The following is a 19,852-nucleotide window of genomic DNA, read 5'->3' on the forward strand; positions in this document are numbered from 1 at the left end:
GGTCTCAGCCAGCTCTTTGTGTCTTGACAAGCCCTTGCTTTTAAGACTAAACAAGGAGTGCAGGATTTGCTCTGCTTCCCACCGCAGACCATGTATGTCAGAAGAAGGGAGGAAAGATCCCCTTTGAATGCGAAAGTAGGAATCTAATATATGTATATGGAGACTAGCAGAAAAATAAGCACTGAATTATTTTGGAAAACTAAGTAAAGAAGGATATTCTCATAAAATCTGAATTCTTGATGTCCCATAAATCAATGTGGGTGACTGTATATATTATAGATATTAAATATTTTTGAAAGAACCATTTCTTTAAAAAGCTGTGTCTCTCTCCAGAGAACTGAAATTTAGGCAAAAATGATGCTTGATATCGCTGGAGTTGAAGTTTTTTCTGGGGGAATGTCTTCCATATTAATGGAGACAGAGGGCTGTTCAAGCACAGCTTCCTAATGCCTGTTTAAGTAAGCAGCCCAAGCATACAGGAAAATTAATACTGAGTCAGAGCTACATATTTAAACTTTCCCTGTGAGATTGATTTTTTTTTTTTAATTTTTTTTTTAAAGTGGAAAATACAGTGTCCATAAAATCATCATCTTGATAGGATTTTCCCAAACAGTTCTGGCTTCCCTGTTTTGTATCCCTTTGGTAGAGGTGTGTCACTTCTGGATTGTAGCTGGAGTGCTGTGAATAGGATGCTCTCTCATCCTTTCTCTGATAATATTTGCTCATCCTAACAAGTTCTCAGTGGTTTAAAAAACAATTTCTGTATTTCTGCAGCAAACTATAGGCTAGGGAAATGTACAGGGATGGTGTGTGCTGTCTCTTGCTTACCCCAGAAGATTGTTTCTCCTCAGCTCATGTTAGCATCCCTAGGAGTGAAGGTGCCAGCAGAAAGTGCTGCCATACCTTAACACAGCCCAGTCAGTCTGTCTTGGACACCTTCTTTCCCCACTTACAGCTATGCAGATGCTTTGTGTCCATTTGTAGCATGGCTGTTTGGCTCCTCCATTACATATATAGAGTTCAGCTATCTCTTTTGACTGTATCTTAATGTTATTCTCTTAAAAGGACTGGTTGGTACGTGGCAGGGTTTTACAATCCATGGGCAAATGTTGTTTGGGTTAGTGGTGGTCCATATACCATTGCTGTGGGAGCTTAGGCTTATGCTTAGAGGTTTATTTGAATGGTGTGATACGTGTTAACACTGGAGAGGAATCAAAGTGTTGGCAGGAAACACTGTGTGTGTGTATGTGTGTATATGTATTTATACATACACAATATATATGATACCAAAGAAAAAAGAGGGAGCCTGGGCTCATCTTACTTCCTTGCAGGGCCAGGAAATACTTTTCTACTTTTTTAGTTATTATGATTTATAACTATAGCAAGGTGTATTAAATTTGGGCACCTCTGTGATGGAACTCTGTGCTGCTGACATAGGAGACCTGCTTCTATTTCTGCCAGACCAAGGGAAAATGACTGTAGAAGAGCAGAAGGAGTTTGAACAATCATGCTCAGTCATTCCTCCAGAGAGCTCTGTGTTCAGAATTTCTGTTCTGCACAGATTATCAGTACCCACAAGGTGTGAAGCTACTCTGTGCTAATAAGCTTGCAGTTTGGGGGTGTATCGGGGGTGCCTTGTTTTTTTTGTGTGTGTGTGTTTTGGCTTTGTTGTTGTTTTTGAGGGGGCTTTGGGTGAAATTTCTGTGTGACAGCTTGACTCTAATTTCAAGAATCCTTAGCTGTGATTTTTGCTAAAAACTAGCTGGTGAACAGAGGAAAAAAGCCCCAGACAAACAAACAACAACAAAAAAACCAAACTAAAACAAAACAAAAAACAAACCAACCAACCAAAGACCTTATTTGTGTAAAAATGTAACTAAAAATTAAAACATCTACTCACCAAAAAATACATACCCTTATTTCAAAGACAGAGTGACTGACACCAGGATTGAGTCTCTGATCCCTAAAGTTATGTTCTACATCTCTGTCTAATATAGACTACATGACAAGTCCTTAGGTGACAGCAGGAACAGTTTCCTGTTTTATATGGTTTCAGGCCAAATGGTGATTTATGTAAGAAATCAGCGTTTACCCCAGCACTGGTGGTATTTTGAGAGACTGAAACAATTTGAACGTGATAAGATATAATAGGGAGGGAATATCCATATAATTCACTAAACAGATAAGCATGGATCTTTTTCAGAGAATTGCATGTGTTTAATGTTACTCCCATTTAATTTATTTGACAAATTGGAACTCTATTAACCTTTGGTTTGTTTTTTTCTTTTCTTCTTTAATCTCTATTTCCTCTAACAAGGTTGAGCTTGTTCAGCACTTCTAGGAAAAAGAAGGAATCAGGTTCTTTATTTTTTTTATGGAGCCTCGAATGTTGAACAATTTGAGTCATGGATGCTTGATTATTTTATTATCAACTGTTGGCCAGATTTATCATGCAGAATCCTGAGAACAGTCTTTGCTTTGAAAACCAATCTTCTAATGTTTCCTTTACTTTTTCAGGTGGATTTGGAGCCAGAAGGCAAAGTGTTTGTCGCCATAACTCTTACAGGCAGCTTCACAGAAGGTAAGGGAATTATTTTGGCTTGTTTCTGCTAAGGGTTGGATTCTGGTGTTTATTCTGGCCATCAGTCACCATGCAGTATAGAAGTGAATGGCATTCTTCATGCAGGCCATATGCTATTGCATGCCGGAGACTTTCTGAGCATTAGGGGGAATCTGGAAAGGGCTGTTCTTAATGGCTCACACTGTATGTGCCCTGTGCTCTGCTGTTGTTCTGATCTTGGACCCAGGGAGCTGATTCATGCTTGATCTGGTTTATTTATCTGAAGTTGTCCTTCAAACGGATTGTTTTTGTCACCCGTACTTTTTGCCTGGGTGCCCCTTGAAGGGCAAGCTACAGAGCGTGTAGAGCATGTTTAAAATAGAACACATTTAAAACATCTGGATGATTTTTATCCCATAATGATTCCCATTTATTTCACGTGTATTTCTGTTTCCCAAATTCACTTTGCAGAGGAAACCTAGGAGGTTTTTAGTGTGACAGCTGCCCTGAAAAAGTATCCAGGCAGATTTCCCAGTAACTCTATTTTATAGTGTGATGTTTTTAATTTCCCTGTTGTTTATTGTGATACCAGCTAGGAGCATGGATGTGAGCTGTGCTGGAAGAACCCAGGAAATCTGGGGGGGTGGGGTTGGGGGGTGTGTGTGCACAGAAAAGAACTATTTTCTTCAGATCTACACCATGGTTCTTACTTTTTTTAGCTGCTGCCTGAAACTGTGTTCACTGGGAGCTGTTCTCTGTACAGAAGCCAAGAATCGAGGCAGGATCTGCTCTGCTGTCACCTGCATCCTGGGGGAGCTGGGTTTTTAATGTGTTTTCTTGTTCTGCCCCAGAAACTGATTGCTCAGCATGAAGGCTGCGCTGGGGGCTGCAGCACAAGGAGCCTGCCATGCCGCACTGTGTCTTGGACACAAGGAGGGTGTGCTGGAGGCATGCTTGCTTCAAGGGTTACGCGGGAGCTCTGCTCCCCTGCCTAGCAGTTCCCTGGCTCACACCTTGTGCTAGGTGCCTAGGCCTGTCAATGTCCCTGCCTTTGTTTTTTCAAATGCAGGTTTGAATGCAAGCTTGTACTGTACTTGGATGCTTTTTGGGAGCTGTCTCACTCTTGCTGAGCCAGCAGCCTGACGTGTGCTGGGGCCTGGGCAGCTGCTTGGTGGGGAGCTGCTGCACCAGAGGAGCTGGTGAAACTTGGTTTTCTTTGTTGGTTCACGCCGCAGGAGTACTCTGCTCCTGGCAGGATGGCTGTGGCCTTTTAAACCATTTGAGCTAGCTACAAAAGTGATCAGCTGAGCCTCACCTGAGGGCCCAGCAGGGCTTTACAGGGAGATGGTATTCTCCTCCACAGTAGCATCCCAAGCCCTATGGTGTGGAAATGGTGGCAGGTTTAAGGACATCCTTCTGTGTGCAGCTGAGGCTGCTCTTACTCCAAGGGACTATGGGCAAGGTGTAATCCCACTTGCAGAAGGTCCGTTAGGAGGGAGACATGAACAGAAGGCCTGATTTTGACTACTAAGGAAATACAGTCTTGGAGCAATGGGAAAGACGAGGAGTATCACACCCTGGCACTCCAGCAGGGTAGAGAGAACCAGAATTCCCTTTTCCAGTGAAGTTCACTTACCACGTAAAGCTGGTAAGGCCGCATGCTGTTAAGGCATGTTGCTAACAAGGTCTCAAAGATGAGAGATGGAGAACTCAAGTGTTTGTACAGCTACTGCTTTCTGAGGAAAATGAGAAATGTTGGAAAAAGTCTACTTCTCTTTCCTCTGCCATGATTGAGGATGTGTGGACTTACAGAACAGGAAGATCAAAGACTGCTCTTGGGTTGTTTTTGTTTGGGGGTTTTTTGTTTTTTTTTTACTCGTTAGTCCTATGTGTGGTTACATTTAGAGTTTCCAAGAATAGACATAATCCAGGGCAAGCCTGATTGCAGATACTGACTTCTCCTAGCTGTTAGATAGTGAAGGCATTCATCAGGGAGGGGTTTCCTTCTGAAAAAAAGTGAGGTCTCTTTCATAACATTTTGTTTTATTCAATTTTTCTCCCTTTTTTGCTGGAAATGTGCTGGCTAGAATTGTGTTTGAAATCTGAGGTTTTTTGAAAAGGAGTCTGAGAATAACTCACAACTTGAAAGCACAAAAAGTGGCTTCCCACTTGTTTGCCCTAATCTGGAGGGGAGCTGCTACCACATCCTCCCTGCTTGTTATGGGTAACACGCAGAGGCCACTTGAAGGCTGTGTGTGTCTATGGGTACACAGAGAACCCAACGATTAGTTTGCATTAGACCCTATCAGAGTAGCATATAGGCCCATGTGGAGTTTCAATCAATATCATGTTTAGGATTTTTGATCATTTTCTTGTGGTTTATGAATGGTTGTGTGACTCTAGTGTGTTTCTTGCTCTGAAAAGGATCAAGCAATGGTCATGTGCTGGGAAAAAAGCCAACGCAAGACTGGGATGTTATGTCCACCTGAGGCTGTATTATTTTGTTGTCTTAGAACGCTTACCCAAAGTAGACAGTCCTAGTGGTTTTTGCAGCTTGTCCGTTATTTAGCTTCGGGAGTGGTAGGTTTTTTGGTTGTTTTGTTTGTTTAGTTTTTTTTGACCAAAAGTTTTTTTGACCAAAAGTTTAATTTGGTTCTGCTTACCTATGGCAGGGATGGGGAAGAAGGGTGGCACCCATCTGAGTGGCACAGCATGTCTGACAGAAGCATTCCTGTACCATCAGGATGACGGCAGTGTAGAAAATGCACAGCTGGAAGGAGGCTGTCTTTTGAAGGTTCCCATATGGCTCTTCTGTCCATCAGTGTTAGCCTGCTGTTTGAGGCAGGGAAATACGCCTGTTTCACATGTTAAAAATGTGAAACTTTTCAGGAAGAGAAAGGAATGGAGCAATAGGAAGTGAGGGAGGTCTAGTGAAATTATCCCTGCCTGTCTTTATGTTCTCTGCTGAATATATTTGTTGCTGTGCCTAGCTGTATCTGATTATATTAACTCCCCTCATTCAGCTGGCGTTTCCTGTGTAAAGTGACCAGTGCAAAATTAAAATTAAAATCCCCTTACCTTGGGAGGAGGTTAACTCTGAGTGTGACTTGTGATTTGAATAAAGAGCCTTGCAATGAGCATGGATGAGCTACTCCTCTTGTTGGTGCTTCTAGACCCCTATGAGAAGTTAGTAGAGACACTGAAGAGCAGGCAATCATGCACGGGTCAGGGTGTTTCACAGAGGCGAGGTCAGACTTGACACTGAGAGGCCCAAGCTATGTGTCTGAAGGATAGCACAAACCTCTCTCCCTTGCAACGCTGGAGTCCCAGAGCAAGCTGAGTTCCCTCAAACTTTGCCTGCAAGGTGTGTTGCTGTACCCTTGGTTTGTCACCTCTCTTGCTATTTGTTCTTTAATTTTGAGCAAAGCTAATGAAATTAATACAAATTAATTATTTGACTGAATCAACGAATGAAGCAAGCATTGTAGAAATTAAAGTGCTTCTATTTTAGTGCTTCAAAGTCTTGCAATTAGCCTTTTTTCTTTATTTTTCTTTTACATTGTCATTCAGAGTGATAATTCTGGCTTGAAGTTCAATTTTAATTTCGTCATTGTGAGGTAAGTAATGGTTGTTTCTTTTCTTTCAGTGTCAGGAAAGACAAAGACAAATTTGAGTTCTGGGCAAGAAATAGAACAGTAAGAATATTGAAAAGCTAAGTGACTTGGTAGAGCAGATATAGTACCCATTACTAAATATTTAATGTTGGTAGGCTTTGCAGCAGCAAGGAAGCCTGAACCTGCCCCTAGAGCAGGAAATGCTTCTTTATTTTGCAGCTGTCACATCGCATGTTTGGGATGATTTGTTTGCAAGCACGAAGACTCCAGTCTTTTACTGTCGTTTTTTCTAGAATATATTTTTCTAACATTAAGTGGTTTTTATCTTAAGAAACAGCAGCTCCTCAGACAGGCACCAGTAAAGATTTTCAGCTTTAAAGTCTCAAATGATATATAGGTGTTGTGCTGAAAAGTAGCTCCTCAGCCCCACAGAACTTCTATTTACAGATATGTTATTAGGATCTTTCACAAGAGGGAGAAAAAAGATGTTTACTGGTCCTCTGTAAACTGCAGTAAACTGTAAACTGTTTTCAGCCTGGTTTTTATAGCTAAGGGGATAATTATTGCAAACTAGGAACAAGGAACAAAAAATGCCCTGGTCTCATCCCCTGCCTAGTTTGGGTACTCTTCTGTTTTGGGTCACTAGCCCAAGCAAAGTTTTAAGGCATGTAATAGACACCGTCCAGAGAATCTCCAGATCTAAATAGGCAATATCAGTGCAGGCTGGCTTAAAGAAGGGTTTGCTATCCTTGGTTCATGGCCTGAGATCACTGTGGTCTTTGATGTCTAGCCCAAAGTCTAATGTGGCAGAGAGAAGCAAGAGACATGAAGTCTTTTTTCCTATACCCCTGTACTTTTTTTTCCAATGCCTACACTTTTTCCAGTGCTTTACACATGTGCGTGTCACACATGTGCATGTTGCAGGCAAGGGATTTCCAGATGCACTCCATGTTGGTTCAGCTCTGCATTTCCAGATGGAACTAGGTCAGAACAATGTTGAGTCCCATGGAGGAAAAAATGCAGCCTGGAGAAGATTGAGCCCTTGTGAAGACCGGGAGTGGTATCCACAGACGTTGTGCATCTCTGGGTGGGAGGCAGATGAACTTCAGTGGATCACCACCTTCACTGGAAGATGCCAGTTGAGTTAAAACCAAAAAGCAGTTCCAGAAGCTGAACCTGAGCAGGTATTGCTCTCCTGGAGGTCAGGCTCCGCAAACCTGTGCCCCAACAGAGATATGTCAGACAAGTCAGTAGGGGCAAGAGCGGCTCTATCTTTGTCACGAAGCCTCCATGAGTTAAGCACAAGGATGGGAAAGCTGCTCAGCAACACTGAAGATCTCAGGAGAGAATTTCAAAATTGGAAAGACCATGAAGAACCTCTTGGAGATCCTTTTCACAGGGAGGAGCCTTTGGGCATTCTGAGAAATGTCCTTTGAGCTATGAGTTGCCACTGGGAGAAGGGGCTGACTGCATCTTCCGAGGTACTGCCTTTCACTTGCCATGTTCAAGCTGACAATGGCATGAGAAGGGGTCACTGCAATGAGAGACAGTGCAACCTTGGAAGATAGACAAAGTGAATGAACTTGGGGGTAATGAATATAATGAATAATTATTACTGTTTATGGTGGGAGGACAGCATGAGCAATTTTTTGTTTTAAAGTGAAACCTTCAAAATTTACATACTGCATTTCACATTTGAATATTGCAGAGAGAACCCAAGTGTGTTTGCACCCTGGCACTCTTATATTTCACATATGCTTCCCTTCCATTTAGAGAAGAAGGAAAAAAAAAAAAGAAAAAGCAAGTTTGATAAACTCTGAATTTTCACTGGAAAAAGACTTTTGACAGGGGAAAACAAAGAACCGAAACTGTTTATTCCTGATTGCTGGAAGATGTAGGCTGTAGGAAACGGTTTGCTCTGTGTTATGGAGGGACTCTAATGCAGAGCCAGGACATGAACAGTACCCCAGCCTGCTGCATATGCACAAGACCACCTTTATTTCTTGGAAGATGATCTGTTTGAGCTCCACAGCTCTTGCATTATGTCTCATGCTGAGAGGTTTTTGGCAGTAATTCATGGCTTTCCAAGATCTACTAACTGCTTAGGTATTCAGACACTGTAAAAATGCAACAGACAGCAATGTCAGGGTTAGCTCTACTTCCCCAGTGGGCTGTGTTTTGTCTGGCCTCTGAAACCTAGATATAAATATGCAAGTTTGCAATCTGCTCTGGGATTTCAGTGTTCCTGGCTGTAATGAGGAACAGAGATTTTTACTTTATTTTAATGTGATTCCTGGAAGAAGTGACGGTGGTTCCCAGAGGAGCTTAAACCTATCTACTTGGCCTTGGACGACAGTGCTGTCCTTGTGCTGCAGTGAAGCAGGATGGCAAATGTGGGCTGAAGGAGCAGAGCATGAACCCATTGAAAGTTGAGGCTGTGATCCTGTGGCCAGGGATGATGACAGCAGCCCTGTCCCTGGGGGAGGCCATCTTCCTCTGCACCCATTGTAGTCAAGAGCACTTGGATGATGCCCTGGACTGGGATGAAGGGGGGTGCCTCATGTACCAGCACAGCTCACGGTTGCACCTGAATTTCCCTAGACCTTAATTTGCAGGGTACCTGACTGATGAAATAGGTGAATGGCTGTCCAAAAGCCCCAGTAGTTTGCCGGGGGTCACCCTGCACATCTGTAGCAGAAACTGGAGGAAAAAACCCTGCAACAACAACAAAAAACCTCCCACAAAACCAGCAAACAACATACCCACACATTTTTTTTTTTTTTAATTTTTTTTTTTTTTCTTTTAACCTCACCTGCACCAGCTATCGAACTAGCCTGTGTCCATTTAATATCCAGGTCTGTCAACTCTGCCTGCTGGCATAAACTCCTTTTTAGGTGGTACCAGCACAGGCAAGGGTTTTCCTTGTGTCTGGGTATTTGGCAGCCCAGCCTGTCAGGCATCCCTGTCACGTGGCTGCTGCATGGGGCAGTGCTGGACTTGGGGCATGAGTGGATCTGCTGGGCCTGTTGGTATGAGAGGATGTGTGAGGTAACAGCATCCTGTTGTGCCACAGTGCTTAATTACATCAATTTACCTGGAAGGTAGTTATGCATTGTTAGTGCTTGCAGGGTGAGGGGCAAGGTTCCCTCTGGCCCTGCAGACACAAGGGAGACCAGCAGCATCAGACTGCTGCGTGTTGTGGATGTTGTGGCAATTGATTCCCACACCTCACTGGAGCAGGGCACTAACAGCAAAGCAGAAGGGGGTTCTCTGCATTAGACAAGCTGGCATGAAGCTGTAGGAAGCAGAGCTTGTCTTCTAGTGGTGCTTTGAGAGGCAAATACTTGTACTTGCAATTTATATGCCCCTGTTTTGGGTTGTTCCTGAGTATGCCCAGCATTTCCTGCTCTTCAGTGCCAGCTGATTTTTGTTTCCTGGAGTGCTTCCAGAAACTGTTCAGTTGCTTTCCAGAATGAGATGCTGAATCAAAATAGAGCTTTGAGTGAAGAGATCCTGATGTTGTTTTGCCAGGGTGACCTCCAGCTTGGTGGAAGAGAGGGTGGAAGGGAGGAGAGCCTCCACTGTCCCCATCTGCCTTATGCTGTCTTTGGGAAAATCTACCCATTTGTTATCTTCTGGGAGAAACTGCATGAGATCTGTGTGGCTTTGAGGGCTGGGCTGTGGACATCACCTGCACTGAGCAGGCTCCCACCTCAGTGGCTGTTCAGCCTGGTGGTGCCGATGCTGCTGATAGTTGCAGATACAGGAATGAGGCTGTTTGATTAATTTGAGGTTAAATCTGTCTGTCTGAAAAGGATTTTCCTTAGGCTGGCCTTGTGTGGGGCCAGTTCTGCACTGGCTGGGCTGGGGAACTGAGCAAATCTGGGGCAGGGGTGTGGGCTGGTTTTGGGCCAGATCTGCCCTCTGGGTGAGCTCAGTGCTGGCCTGGGGTGCTGCAGCCAGGCAGGAGGGAGAACTCCGGTGGAGGTGCAGAGGACGGAGGAAGGCAGGAGGTCTGGCTGAGCGGGTGTCCTGCTCTCCATGCCCTGTCTGCAGGGCATGGGACAAAGACAGCGAATAATGGAAACACTGGGAAAAGTAACTTGGAGAAGGAATAGAGCTGTACAGGTCTGGAAGAAGGGTAGAGAAGAAATATAAGGAGCTACAGAAGGAAGTAAGAGACTGGTCTGGGGAGTGGTGATGGGTGGGTATGGGTAGGTGCTGTAAGGAAGAAGCTTAAAGAAGCTCAAAAGGTGGTGGAAGGGGAAGATTGTGGACAAATGGAGCTTCTCTAGCTGCAGGGGACAAGGAACGGTTGCAACAGAAGAGCTGTGACCAGCAGAGTCTGTTTCTTGCTAGAACCTGGAACCAAGTTTTTTAATCCCAGAATCTCAGCTCTTTTCTGCCGTCTAGCTGTCAAACTTGTTGAGCAAGTGTGTCTGCCTGTCGCTAGCACAGCAGAGCATAGTCTTGTTCTGTGAAGTGCTCCCCTGTTAGGGCTGTCCTCTCTCCCTAAAGCTGTGTGCCTCGGACCATAGCCATGCTTGTAAACCACAGCTGTGGAGGAGGAAGTCTGCTCTAGTTCCAGTGGATGAACTTATTTCCAATGATAGTTTATTTTGTTTAGAAAACTTAGGACATTGTCTTAAAACCAGAAACCTTTTCATTTGAAGGTTATCACTAATGTTAGAAAATCAAACTCTCAAAAGTCAGGAAATGCTGAATTTTTGTCTAAAATTTGTCCTTCCTCTACATTCATGATACAGACTTGTAGATCACACTTGCAGATCAGCAATAACAAAGGCAGAAAGATGTTTCCTCTCCAGCCTGCCCAGCTCAGAGTGCTTAAGTGGTTGGCGAGGAATCTGGGGGCTCAGTCTGGTCCTGTGCATGTTTTGACCTGCATTGGCTCTGGTCCTGTATTTCACTTGTGAATCCGAGGTAAGGCAAGAAAAACAAGTCCTTTAGAGAAAGGCTCCAATGTTGCATCCATAAGGGCTGATGATGACTTGCATACAAGGGCCATCACACATCTTAGCTGTAGAGGCACCCTGTGTCCCATGTGGTGGGCACACAGGGCTGAGTCCAGCAACAGATGTGGCTTTGGGCTGTGCTGTAAGGAGGAGTGCAGAGCCTGGATGCTAAGGACACGTACCTTGCAAAAGGCACAACAAAGTCTGGCTGATTTTTTCCCCCCAGATTGATTTCATGTCACACATCATGCCAATGCAGCTGTTTGTGGGGTGCATGGAAACCCAGATTTGGGAACTGACCTGGCTGGAAAATGACTGTGTGGAAGGGGGTGCTGGAAGGAAGGCAGGGTGCTGTATGGGGGAAGGACTGCTTAAATCTGTGAGCCGTTGAGAGCTTCAAGCCACAGGATGGCTTTCATCTACTGTCCCTTGAGCCTAAACAAATTCCCTCCCCGTGTGTTCCTTCCCCATTGAGGTACTGGCAAAATGATGAGAAGTGCAGATTTTGGGTGTCTCTCACAAGCTGTTGGAGAAAATGACTTTCTTCCTCCTCACCCTCCTCTGCTTGTTCATTAACTGATGGGGGAACCTGCAGGGAGATAGAATACATGTTTATTATGCCTGCTCTTACACCTGGTGGAAAGAGCCACCCATTTGCGAGAATAAAGTTAGTTGGTGGTGCTGGTGGCTGTTACGGAGCTGGTGAAACCAGTGGGGTTCTTCCCTCTCTCTGTATAGAGATTCTGAGCCAAGGCAAGCAATACTCTTTCCATGTGGGACCCAGTGTTTTTAAAGCTTTAGGATGCCTGCTTTTGGAATCTCAGATATATGTATTGCAGGGTGAAAACCCTGTTGGGGAGGAGATGGGGAAGAGGGATAGATCAGGTTTAGCTGTGTTAGCTGCATGGGAAGCTGTTAGGGACAGCTCAGCTGTGTTTTCCGAACGCGCCATTCCTCCTGGCCTGCAGCCCTTGGGAAATCCCTCTGTGAAATAATAATAGTAATAATAGTCTGCTGGCACTAGGAGGGGTGCGGTGCGTGGCAGAGCAGCAATGGTCTGTGCCATGTGCGGAAATGTTTTAGGACAGGCTGTGCAGTGAAGCCAAGTACAATTGCTAGCCTGAGTGCTTGAGCACTGAGTATTGCCTTGCTGCATTACCAAGGTGGGGGCTGTCTGGATGAAAAGATGTGCTACTTTTTGGCGGATGTCTTCATGGTAGCAATATGCTTGAGATACAAGAGGCTGAATTTATTTTCCCTGACAAATGCTTTGCTACAGCAGTGTCTTACTCAGCCCATTGTGTGTGGGAATCCGCGTGGGAGAGCGACACGGTAAACAACCTGCCTTTTAAGGCTGTTGCAATTCCAGAACTTATTAGCAAGCTGCCACATGGAAATCTCAAGAGTACTGAGGATGGACTGTGTAATCAGAGCTGAGTATGTGGCTGGACCACTTGGGTTGTGTCTGTGCAACTGTTGGGTGACCCATCAACCAGGACAATCCAAGTGTTGCAGGGTGATGATTCAGGGATTGGTCAATCCTCCCAGATGAGCACAAGGCCAGTGCACCTCGAGGGACTGGGGAAAGGCTGAGGTATCGCACGACACCAGTCAGAGGCCCCAACAGCAGGAAAAGAGGAGTGTTTAACTTGTCCTACTTAATTAGGTCTCACAGTTAATTTGTTCCTGACTAGATTCCAGTTGTGCTTTGGGTTACAATTTGCTTTCCCACTGAGAGGTGCAGTGGCCTTGGTGAGGAAGGTTTTGTGCTAGGGATGGCTGCTGTGTTGAGGAACGCAGTTGCCATTTGCGGGATTCCTGCAAAACTTTGGGTTCCTCTGGACACAAGCTGCCCAGTGCTCCCATTTCAGCTGGCTTTCTGTTGATCCAGGGATTTTTGTGTGTTTTGTCTCATGTTACATATAGAATATTTTCCTGGTCTTTCTCCTTTGAGACAGATGTTAAGCTCTTGTCTCTGGAAAACTCCACTGCCTAACATAAGGGTGTGAATTTTAAGCTGATTTAGTTGAGTGTAAAACCTTGTGTGGACGCTCTTGGTTTAATACCAAAGTGGGTGATTTTAATTCTGAAGCTGGCCACATAGCTCAAAAGAGGGATGTCCCCAGAGTATCTGCTTAAATACAGCTTTAAACTGCATCTGGTTAAAAATAGGTTTAACTTGGAGCTCATTCTTCCCTGTGTGGGTAGAGCTTCCTAATGGCATGTTGTGATACCTGCTACGGAGCCACCTATGAGCATGCGAGTTTCTGATGGTTACGACATGCATGAGCCCCGAGGCATCGGGAGCAGAGGAGGGCTCAGGATCTTCCTCCTGTTTGCCCAGCCTGCTAATTCTGCTTTTCTCAAGGATTTTGCACAAATGCTGGTATCTTTGACTTATGATGCTGTCACTCCCTTAGCACTGCTTCTGCTCTGTAGACAGCATAGTTTGAAACCTCCTAAACCTTTTGGTGCAGAGGGCTTTTGGTGCATGAATTAATCATGGAAAAGATCAAAGTTGCTTTGTTAGTTTTATTTTCCTGTTTTTAATGAATAATGTATTTAAATGGTTTCCTTCCCTAATAAATCACATCTCAACATTTTTCTCTGGAGTTTAATAGGTGGGAAGGACTAACAGGAGGTTTTACAATGGAAATTCACTTGCCTAAGCACAAGGAAATAATAATGATTATAATTGGCGAGGGGAGGAGGGAGAGGAATCAGTTTGTTAAGGCTTTAATGAGCAATGCAGTAAGAAGTATGAGGTACTAGTATTATTTACACATCTTAAAGTAAGAACGAGGATTGTCCCCATCTTATGATAAAATTGAGACTGCAAGCAGATGTGCCATTCTGCCTGCAGCTGAGTAGGGGAGGTGGCTATTACTGTCTGTTTCTCGCTGTTTGTGCGTCAACTTAAAATCTTAATAATAAGGTTTTTCAGGGTTTGCTTTGTTTTGTTTTTTTTTTGTTGCCTGAAGATCTTACCTCAGATCAATGAGGCAGGAGCGGGATATGGAGGAGTTGCAGGTGAAGTCGTGTTGGCAGGTCTGAGATGGTAGGGGAGGGATTCCGTGGTGAGGAGGGAGCCGTGGGACTGGAGTGTCTTTCTGCTACTGGAAGACCATGTTCAACTACAGCCAGAGGGAAGCACATACCTGTTTTCTCGCTAGATAGGATGTGGCTAACTTATCATGCTTTTCCAAACTGCATGGGTATTGTGTGTCTCTTGCTGGGTGTGGGACAGACATGGTGTGGCCTTCCAGACACAGAGCCAGTCTGGGGCTCTGAAGGGCTCAGTTTGGTGCTCAGGATTCTGCTGTGTCTCCCTCAAGTCCTTACTCCAGTTCTAAATAAAATTCTTCTCTATTGGCACCCCCTCTTTGTGTAAGCTGAGACAGTTCTCTGCTACTATCACCACAGCCTGGTCTCTCTTACAAACAGAAGTATCATGAGGTTACCATTGCCAAACAAATGCAAAAACTTGCAGAGATGGAATGATAAAATGGAGTGCAGGTAAAACCTTGGTTGCTCTTGGCAGACAATCGAGCACAGGGTGAAAAATGGGGCTGTCCCCTTCCTTCTTTCGCAGTGGTGTGACTGTAGAGAGAAGGGAGAGGAAAGTCCAGGGAAGTGGCTGTTGCTTTCAAACATATCCTTGTTGGTAGCCAGCAGCATTTCTGCAGCCTGTGGCCTGGAAAAGCTCAATTGGGCTGGCATTCAACAATCTCTGTTTGAGAACCTGGTCTCTTATGGTGTGGGGTTGCTCATGTTCACTGAAATATTTTGTTAACCTCAGTATCCAGTTTGCTCAATTGTTACTCACCACAGAAATGCATGGAAAGGCTTTTCCACTCATGTTTTTCTGCCTTGCGCAACGTGCTGCAGCGCCTTGCTTCATAGCTGTCAATGTCCATGAGCAGACATCTGTAAAAACTTTTCCCAGAAATAACTTGTAAACGCAGTTGTGGAGAATATTATTTTTGAGCTGCCCTGTGCATCTCTGAGAACCTGTGTGGCAATCATGATTAAAACTCTATGCAAAATAACCTGTATGGTATTCAAAACTGGTTGGTAGACTTGAAGTGGCAGCAGAATAAGAGTTTGTCAAGCCACCTTCTTCCTTCTCTCTCATGTTCTCACAGACCTTATGCAATCAGATAAAAAGCATCTATTTTTCCTTCAGCCCCGGCACTGGGCTATAGCCTCTGCTTTGCAGCCTTCTCCCTCCCTGCACGTGGATGGCTCCCAACAGCCATATACTGATCACTCCAACTCAGCAGAGCTGTCCTATTGTCCCTGGCACTGCTACATCCTAATGTAAGAGACTGTTAGTGAAGAAAACTGAACCCTTCTAAAGGTTCTGGACCCCAGTTCCACACTGGTAAGGTTAGCAGTGATGGATGGAGCAGAGCCGTACTGGTAAGCCTGGGAAACATGGAGACATGTCCTCTGAGCTTTTCTATCTCATCTACTAGTGCCACTGGAGCTTTGGCATCATTGCGTAATTGTAGAAATAAGCCTATGATGGGCTTTTGTAGCAATAGCTGAGCACTGTCATACTCACTAATATTGTTGTGTGAACATTGTTGATCATATTGTCTCTGCTGCTGCACTGAAACATCATTGTTCAGCCTCAGTACTCAAATGCTGCTAATCACTGAGAGCTGAGGGTGAGAGCTGAGATGAATTTATGTCCAAGACCTGTCAGGAAAACAAGGAAGATAGACCTGGCCTAGTTCAGCACTTGGACAGGAAACCAAGACCTTGCCTCTAGTGCAAAGTTCTGTGTGATTTGATCTAGGGATGATTACATATTTTTGCATTTCCAAGACTGCTGATAGTGCTGTTTCGTACTCGTGAGTTGGGAAAAGTCCTTATTTTTTTGGATTAAGAGCATCATGCCTCCTTCTTATGCTTTCAGACAATATTGACAGGTTGGCTTCATAAAAGATGAACTGCCCATTAAAATGGGTTTTCTGTAAAGTCCTAGAAGACAACCTAGTGCTGCCACCACTAGCTGGCTCTTTCTCTGGTCCTTGCACAAAACTTTATCCAGATTCAGAGAGGAAAATGACAGATGGATCAAACATAATTCCCAGCCTCTGTTTGATGTACCACACGCCTGTTTTGCAATGAGCCTCTCCTGGGATTTGAACCAATCTGGTTTCATGCAAAGTCTGGCAAAAGCAGCAGAAGGACAAACTTCAGCAGACATGAAGTGTGAGAGAAACCCTGTGTGGTTAACACCATCTCTGTGGACGTGGCTGTTTTCTAGCTGTCCAATTCATGTATCCAAGTGACTTTTGAGGGGAACTGAAGAAAATACTTGGCAGTAATGAGGAAAGGCAATGCTTGCACACTGCAGCGCTAATACTAGGGAAGCAGAGCAGTCAGCACCGGAAATGACACTTCGGGTTTAGCCTTTAAATCCTTTTCACTTTTCAGAGTCAGGCTGTCAGCCTCTTCAATGCTGTGTTGTGTTTGTAATGTTTTAATTAGCAAGGCTTCTCGTGGATTTGACTGTCCACAGGATTATGGTGGTAAAACTCCTGGTTAAAAGTTATCAAGCCTTTGTAAGGTATTTTTGTCATAACATACGTGTTTTCCAGCTTGGAAAATAAACATCTTGGTTCATTTTGGTTTAGCATCTGTTTATATTTGGTATATGTGAGGAAGCCTGCTGTTAGATAAATATTGAGAGAACACCTACATACTGATGGCAGGAGGGTGTGAGCGTATTCATGCCCTGCCATTTACTTGGTTTTATATATTCTTTTCCTAAAACATGCGCTACTACTCACCATTAGGGCATGGGCTAGATGAGCATTTAGCTTGATCTGAAGTTGTTATTAAGTGTTGCAGTGTAAGGCAAGGGGTCTGTCAATCTGCTGTGTTGGTTTTTACAGTCCAGTAAGTTCAGTGGTCGTCTCTGCTCCATGCTTGCGTATCACTCAGTACAGTGGGATCTTACTTGCAGTTTCTCCAGGGGAGCTTAGGGTAACATGTGTATTGTTACTGGTACTGATAAAAAAGGCTTAATTAAGTTTTAATCTATTAGCATTATTGCACTAAGGCTTTTTACACTGTGGGTTTTGTTTTGGTGGGTTTTTCTAATACCTTCTTTCAAAGAAAAATCCCATTGACACATACAGGAGTATAACACTAGAAATTATCATGTATCGGGAGGTGCCCAAATGACCTTTGCTGTGCCAGCGTGATAGCAGTGGTTGATAGCGTGATGGTGAGATTGATTTCCAATAGGTGAGACGTGACAGGCTTTAACTACTAGAGGCAAATAGTTACACACAAATAACAGTTAATTCTGCATCTCTTCCTCTTGTCTTACTGCTGTAGCTATGCCACCAAAGGACTTACCTGAAATAACCTAATGGGGGGATAAAAAGGGGGAGATCTCTGACCAGCAGGGCAGGATTGGGTAAGCTCAGGGGACAGGTAGGGCAATGTGATGAGGCTGCTGAGTGGGTGAGAAGTGTGCTTGTGTGTGTAGATGTCCTCAGATGACTTGGTGGGTTATTTATTCTCCTCTCCATCCATGTGCATAATTTCCACTGCCATAAACACGTGTTAGGCATGAGTGGAGAAGCGGAAAAGGAAGAAGCTTTTTAGTATTTAACTTTGTAGTTACTTTTGCACAGAGCCAGACACAGTAAATACCCCATAGTTACAGATGTCTGAATTTAACCATGGATGTGGAAACTCCCTTCACTGAGCAATCAGTGGCCTATTTTTATAGCAGTATTTGGACATTTGAACCATTCATGGTGGTTGCTGTTTCACCAGAGATTAGAGGCTTTTAAAAGTATGGGTCTCCTAAAGTGGTTTAGAGCTGCTTTGTTTTGTAAAATGCTCTCCACATGCAGAAAGAATCATAGGATCACAGAGTGGTTTGTGTTGGAAAGGGCCTTAAAGATCATCTAGTTCCAAGCCCCTCTGCCATCTTGGTGGCTGAGGGGTGCTAGTGGTTGGGAGGAACGTGGTTTTGATAGCAAAATATTCCATCATTTCAGAATCACTTGCACCTTGTTGGAGGGTTGAACTTGCCTGCTCCATGGTGTGGTGTGTGGGGTGGGTGAGCACCCAAGCCCTCTGAAAGAGGGATTTATATTGTGGGATGTGGTTGTATATGTAGTTCCACTAGATCATGAGGTTGTGGTGGATGGTTTCCTGCTGGGCCCTAGGTGTGGCTGACTTGTGTTGTGCTCTCCCTTTCCTTTTTGCTCCTGAGAGCATCAGGAAATGGGAAGAGCAGTGCCCTAAAAGCTGATTGCATATGAAAAATCATCCAGGCCTTGCTGAAGTCAGTCATCTGCTTAGTAACATTTAGATTTGTTATAATGTAATGTGAGGTGAATGTAAGCATGGGTGAGGATCACCTGGAAGATGGGCAGCATGTGGAGAAAGTTAGTGGGGTAATGCAGCCAAGTAATGTGCGAAAATGTGAAATTTGAGGAAAGTTTTAAATATGAATTATGCTATTAGAGAGGAAAAATACAAAAAAACTTGTGTGTTTTAATGAAAAGTGGGTCTGTAAGATGGAAACCATCGTGCTGTGTGAGATGGCTGTGGCTGAGGAACAGGAGACGGAGGCCAAGCACAGCTCAGAGGAGAAAGGGTCAAGGCTGGCCATGGATGCGATCCACCAGTGCAGGCAGTGTGGAGAATTCCTGGATTGCCCATGAAAAAGCAACTTCCTGTTATTCTTTGGTCTTCTCGAACCATTTCAAAATTGCAGTCCCTCTGAAGCTCCACAAACCACAGGGATGCACAGCAGTGTCCCGCTCAGTGGCTTTCTGGACCACCTTCAAGAGTCCCCTAATCTTGATGCAGAGGGCTGGTTTTCTTTTGGCTGCGTGTGGGCTTCTCGCTGCATGGGAGAGTACCAGGGACGCAATTACCCCATGCTGATCCTTGAGGGGAACTGTAACAAAACCAGAAACTACATGAGCTAAATTGGGAACATATTCTCTTAAACTCTGGTAAATGTAAGTGCATGAACCTAAAGGGCATCAGCTGTTGGACTTCTAATGGAGCAGCTGGTATGAAGCAAGCTGGTAACTGGATTGCTGCTTTAGGTGATTTACTTACATGCTCACCACCCACTAATAAACCCTGCTTTTCCCTTTCCATGCCTTGAAAGTTGTCCTATACATGCTCAACGCCAAGATGGGTGCTTTGCTAGTTGAGGTGTTTGTCCCCGATTCAGGAAAACACTTAAGTGTATGTTTAAATCTGGGTGGAGGAGATGTTCTCTTGAATTTAAAGGTGGGCAAATTCTGTAATACTAACAGGGTTTATTTATTTATTTATTATTAGTTCTCACATGAAGTTGTAGGAGGCTTGGGCTCAGCAAAGCAATATGCTCTTGCTCCTTTGGGGAAGAGGGATGAACTGGTTGACCTCATGAAGTTCTGCTCAGCTATGTTTCCTATGGAGGATAATGAGGCTATCGAAATTGTGCAATGATGACTGAATGTTTGGAAGGGATTTTAAACCTCTGCACATCAGCTCTCACTTCTGGAGAACAAAATGGTACCTCCCAGGTGCAGGGTTCCTCCATCTTGCTCTCCTGTTTCTGGATGCCCACTGACAGAGGCAGGATGCTGAACTAGGTGGACCCATGTTCTGATCCAGTCTGGCAATTCTTGTGGTCCCCCGAGTCCTGCTGACTTCAGTGAGAATTA

At 44.4% G+C, this 19,852-nt stretch overlaps 1 protein-coding gene across 1 annotated transcript in view; it reads left to right on the forward strand.

The window, feature by feature from the left end:
• PRKCH (protein kinase C eta) overlaps nucleotides 1–19,852 on the forward strand; it is a 116,256-nt gene that overhangs the window by 25,716 nt on the left and 70,688 nt on the right. Inside the window, exon 2 of the mRNA XM_030484664.1 lies at nucleotides 2,518–2,581. Coding sequence (XP_030340524.1) covers nucleotides 2,518–2,581 — 64 coding nt within the window. The remainder of the gene's footprint in view (nucleotides 1–2,517; nucleotides 2,582–19,852) is intronic.

This window comes from Strigops habroptila, chromosome 4, assembly GCF_004027225.2.
Source record: "Strigops habroptila isolate Jane chromosome 4, bStrHab1.2.pri, whole genome shotgun sequence".
NCBI lineage: Eukaryota > Metazoa > Chordata > Aves > Psittaciformes > Psittacidae > Strigops > Strigops habroptila.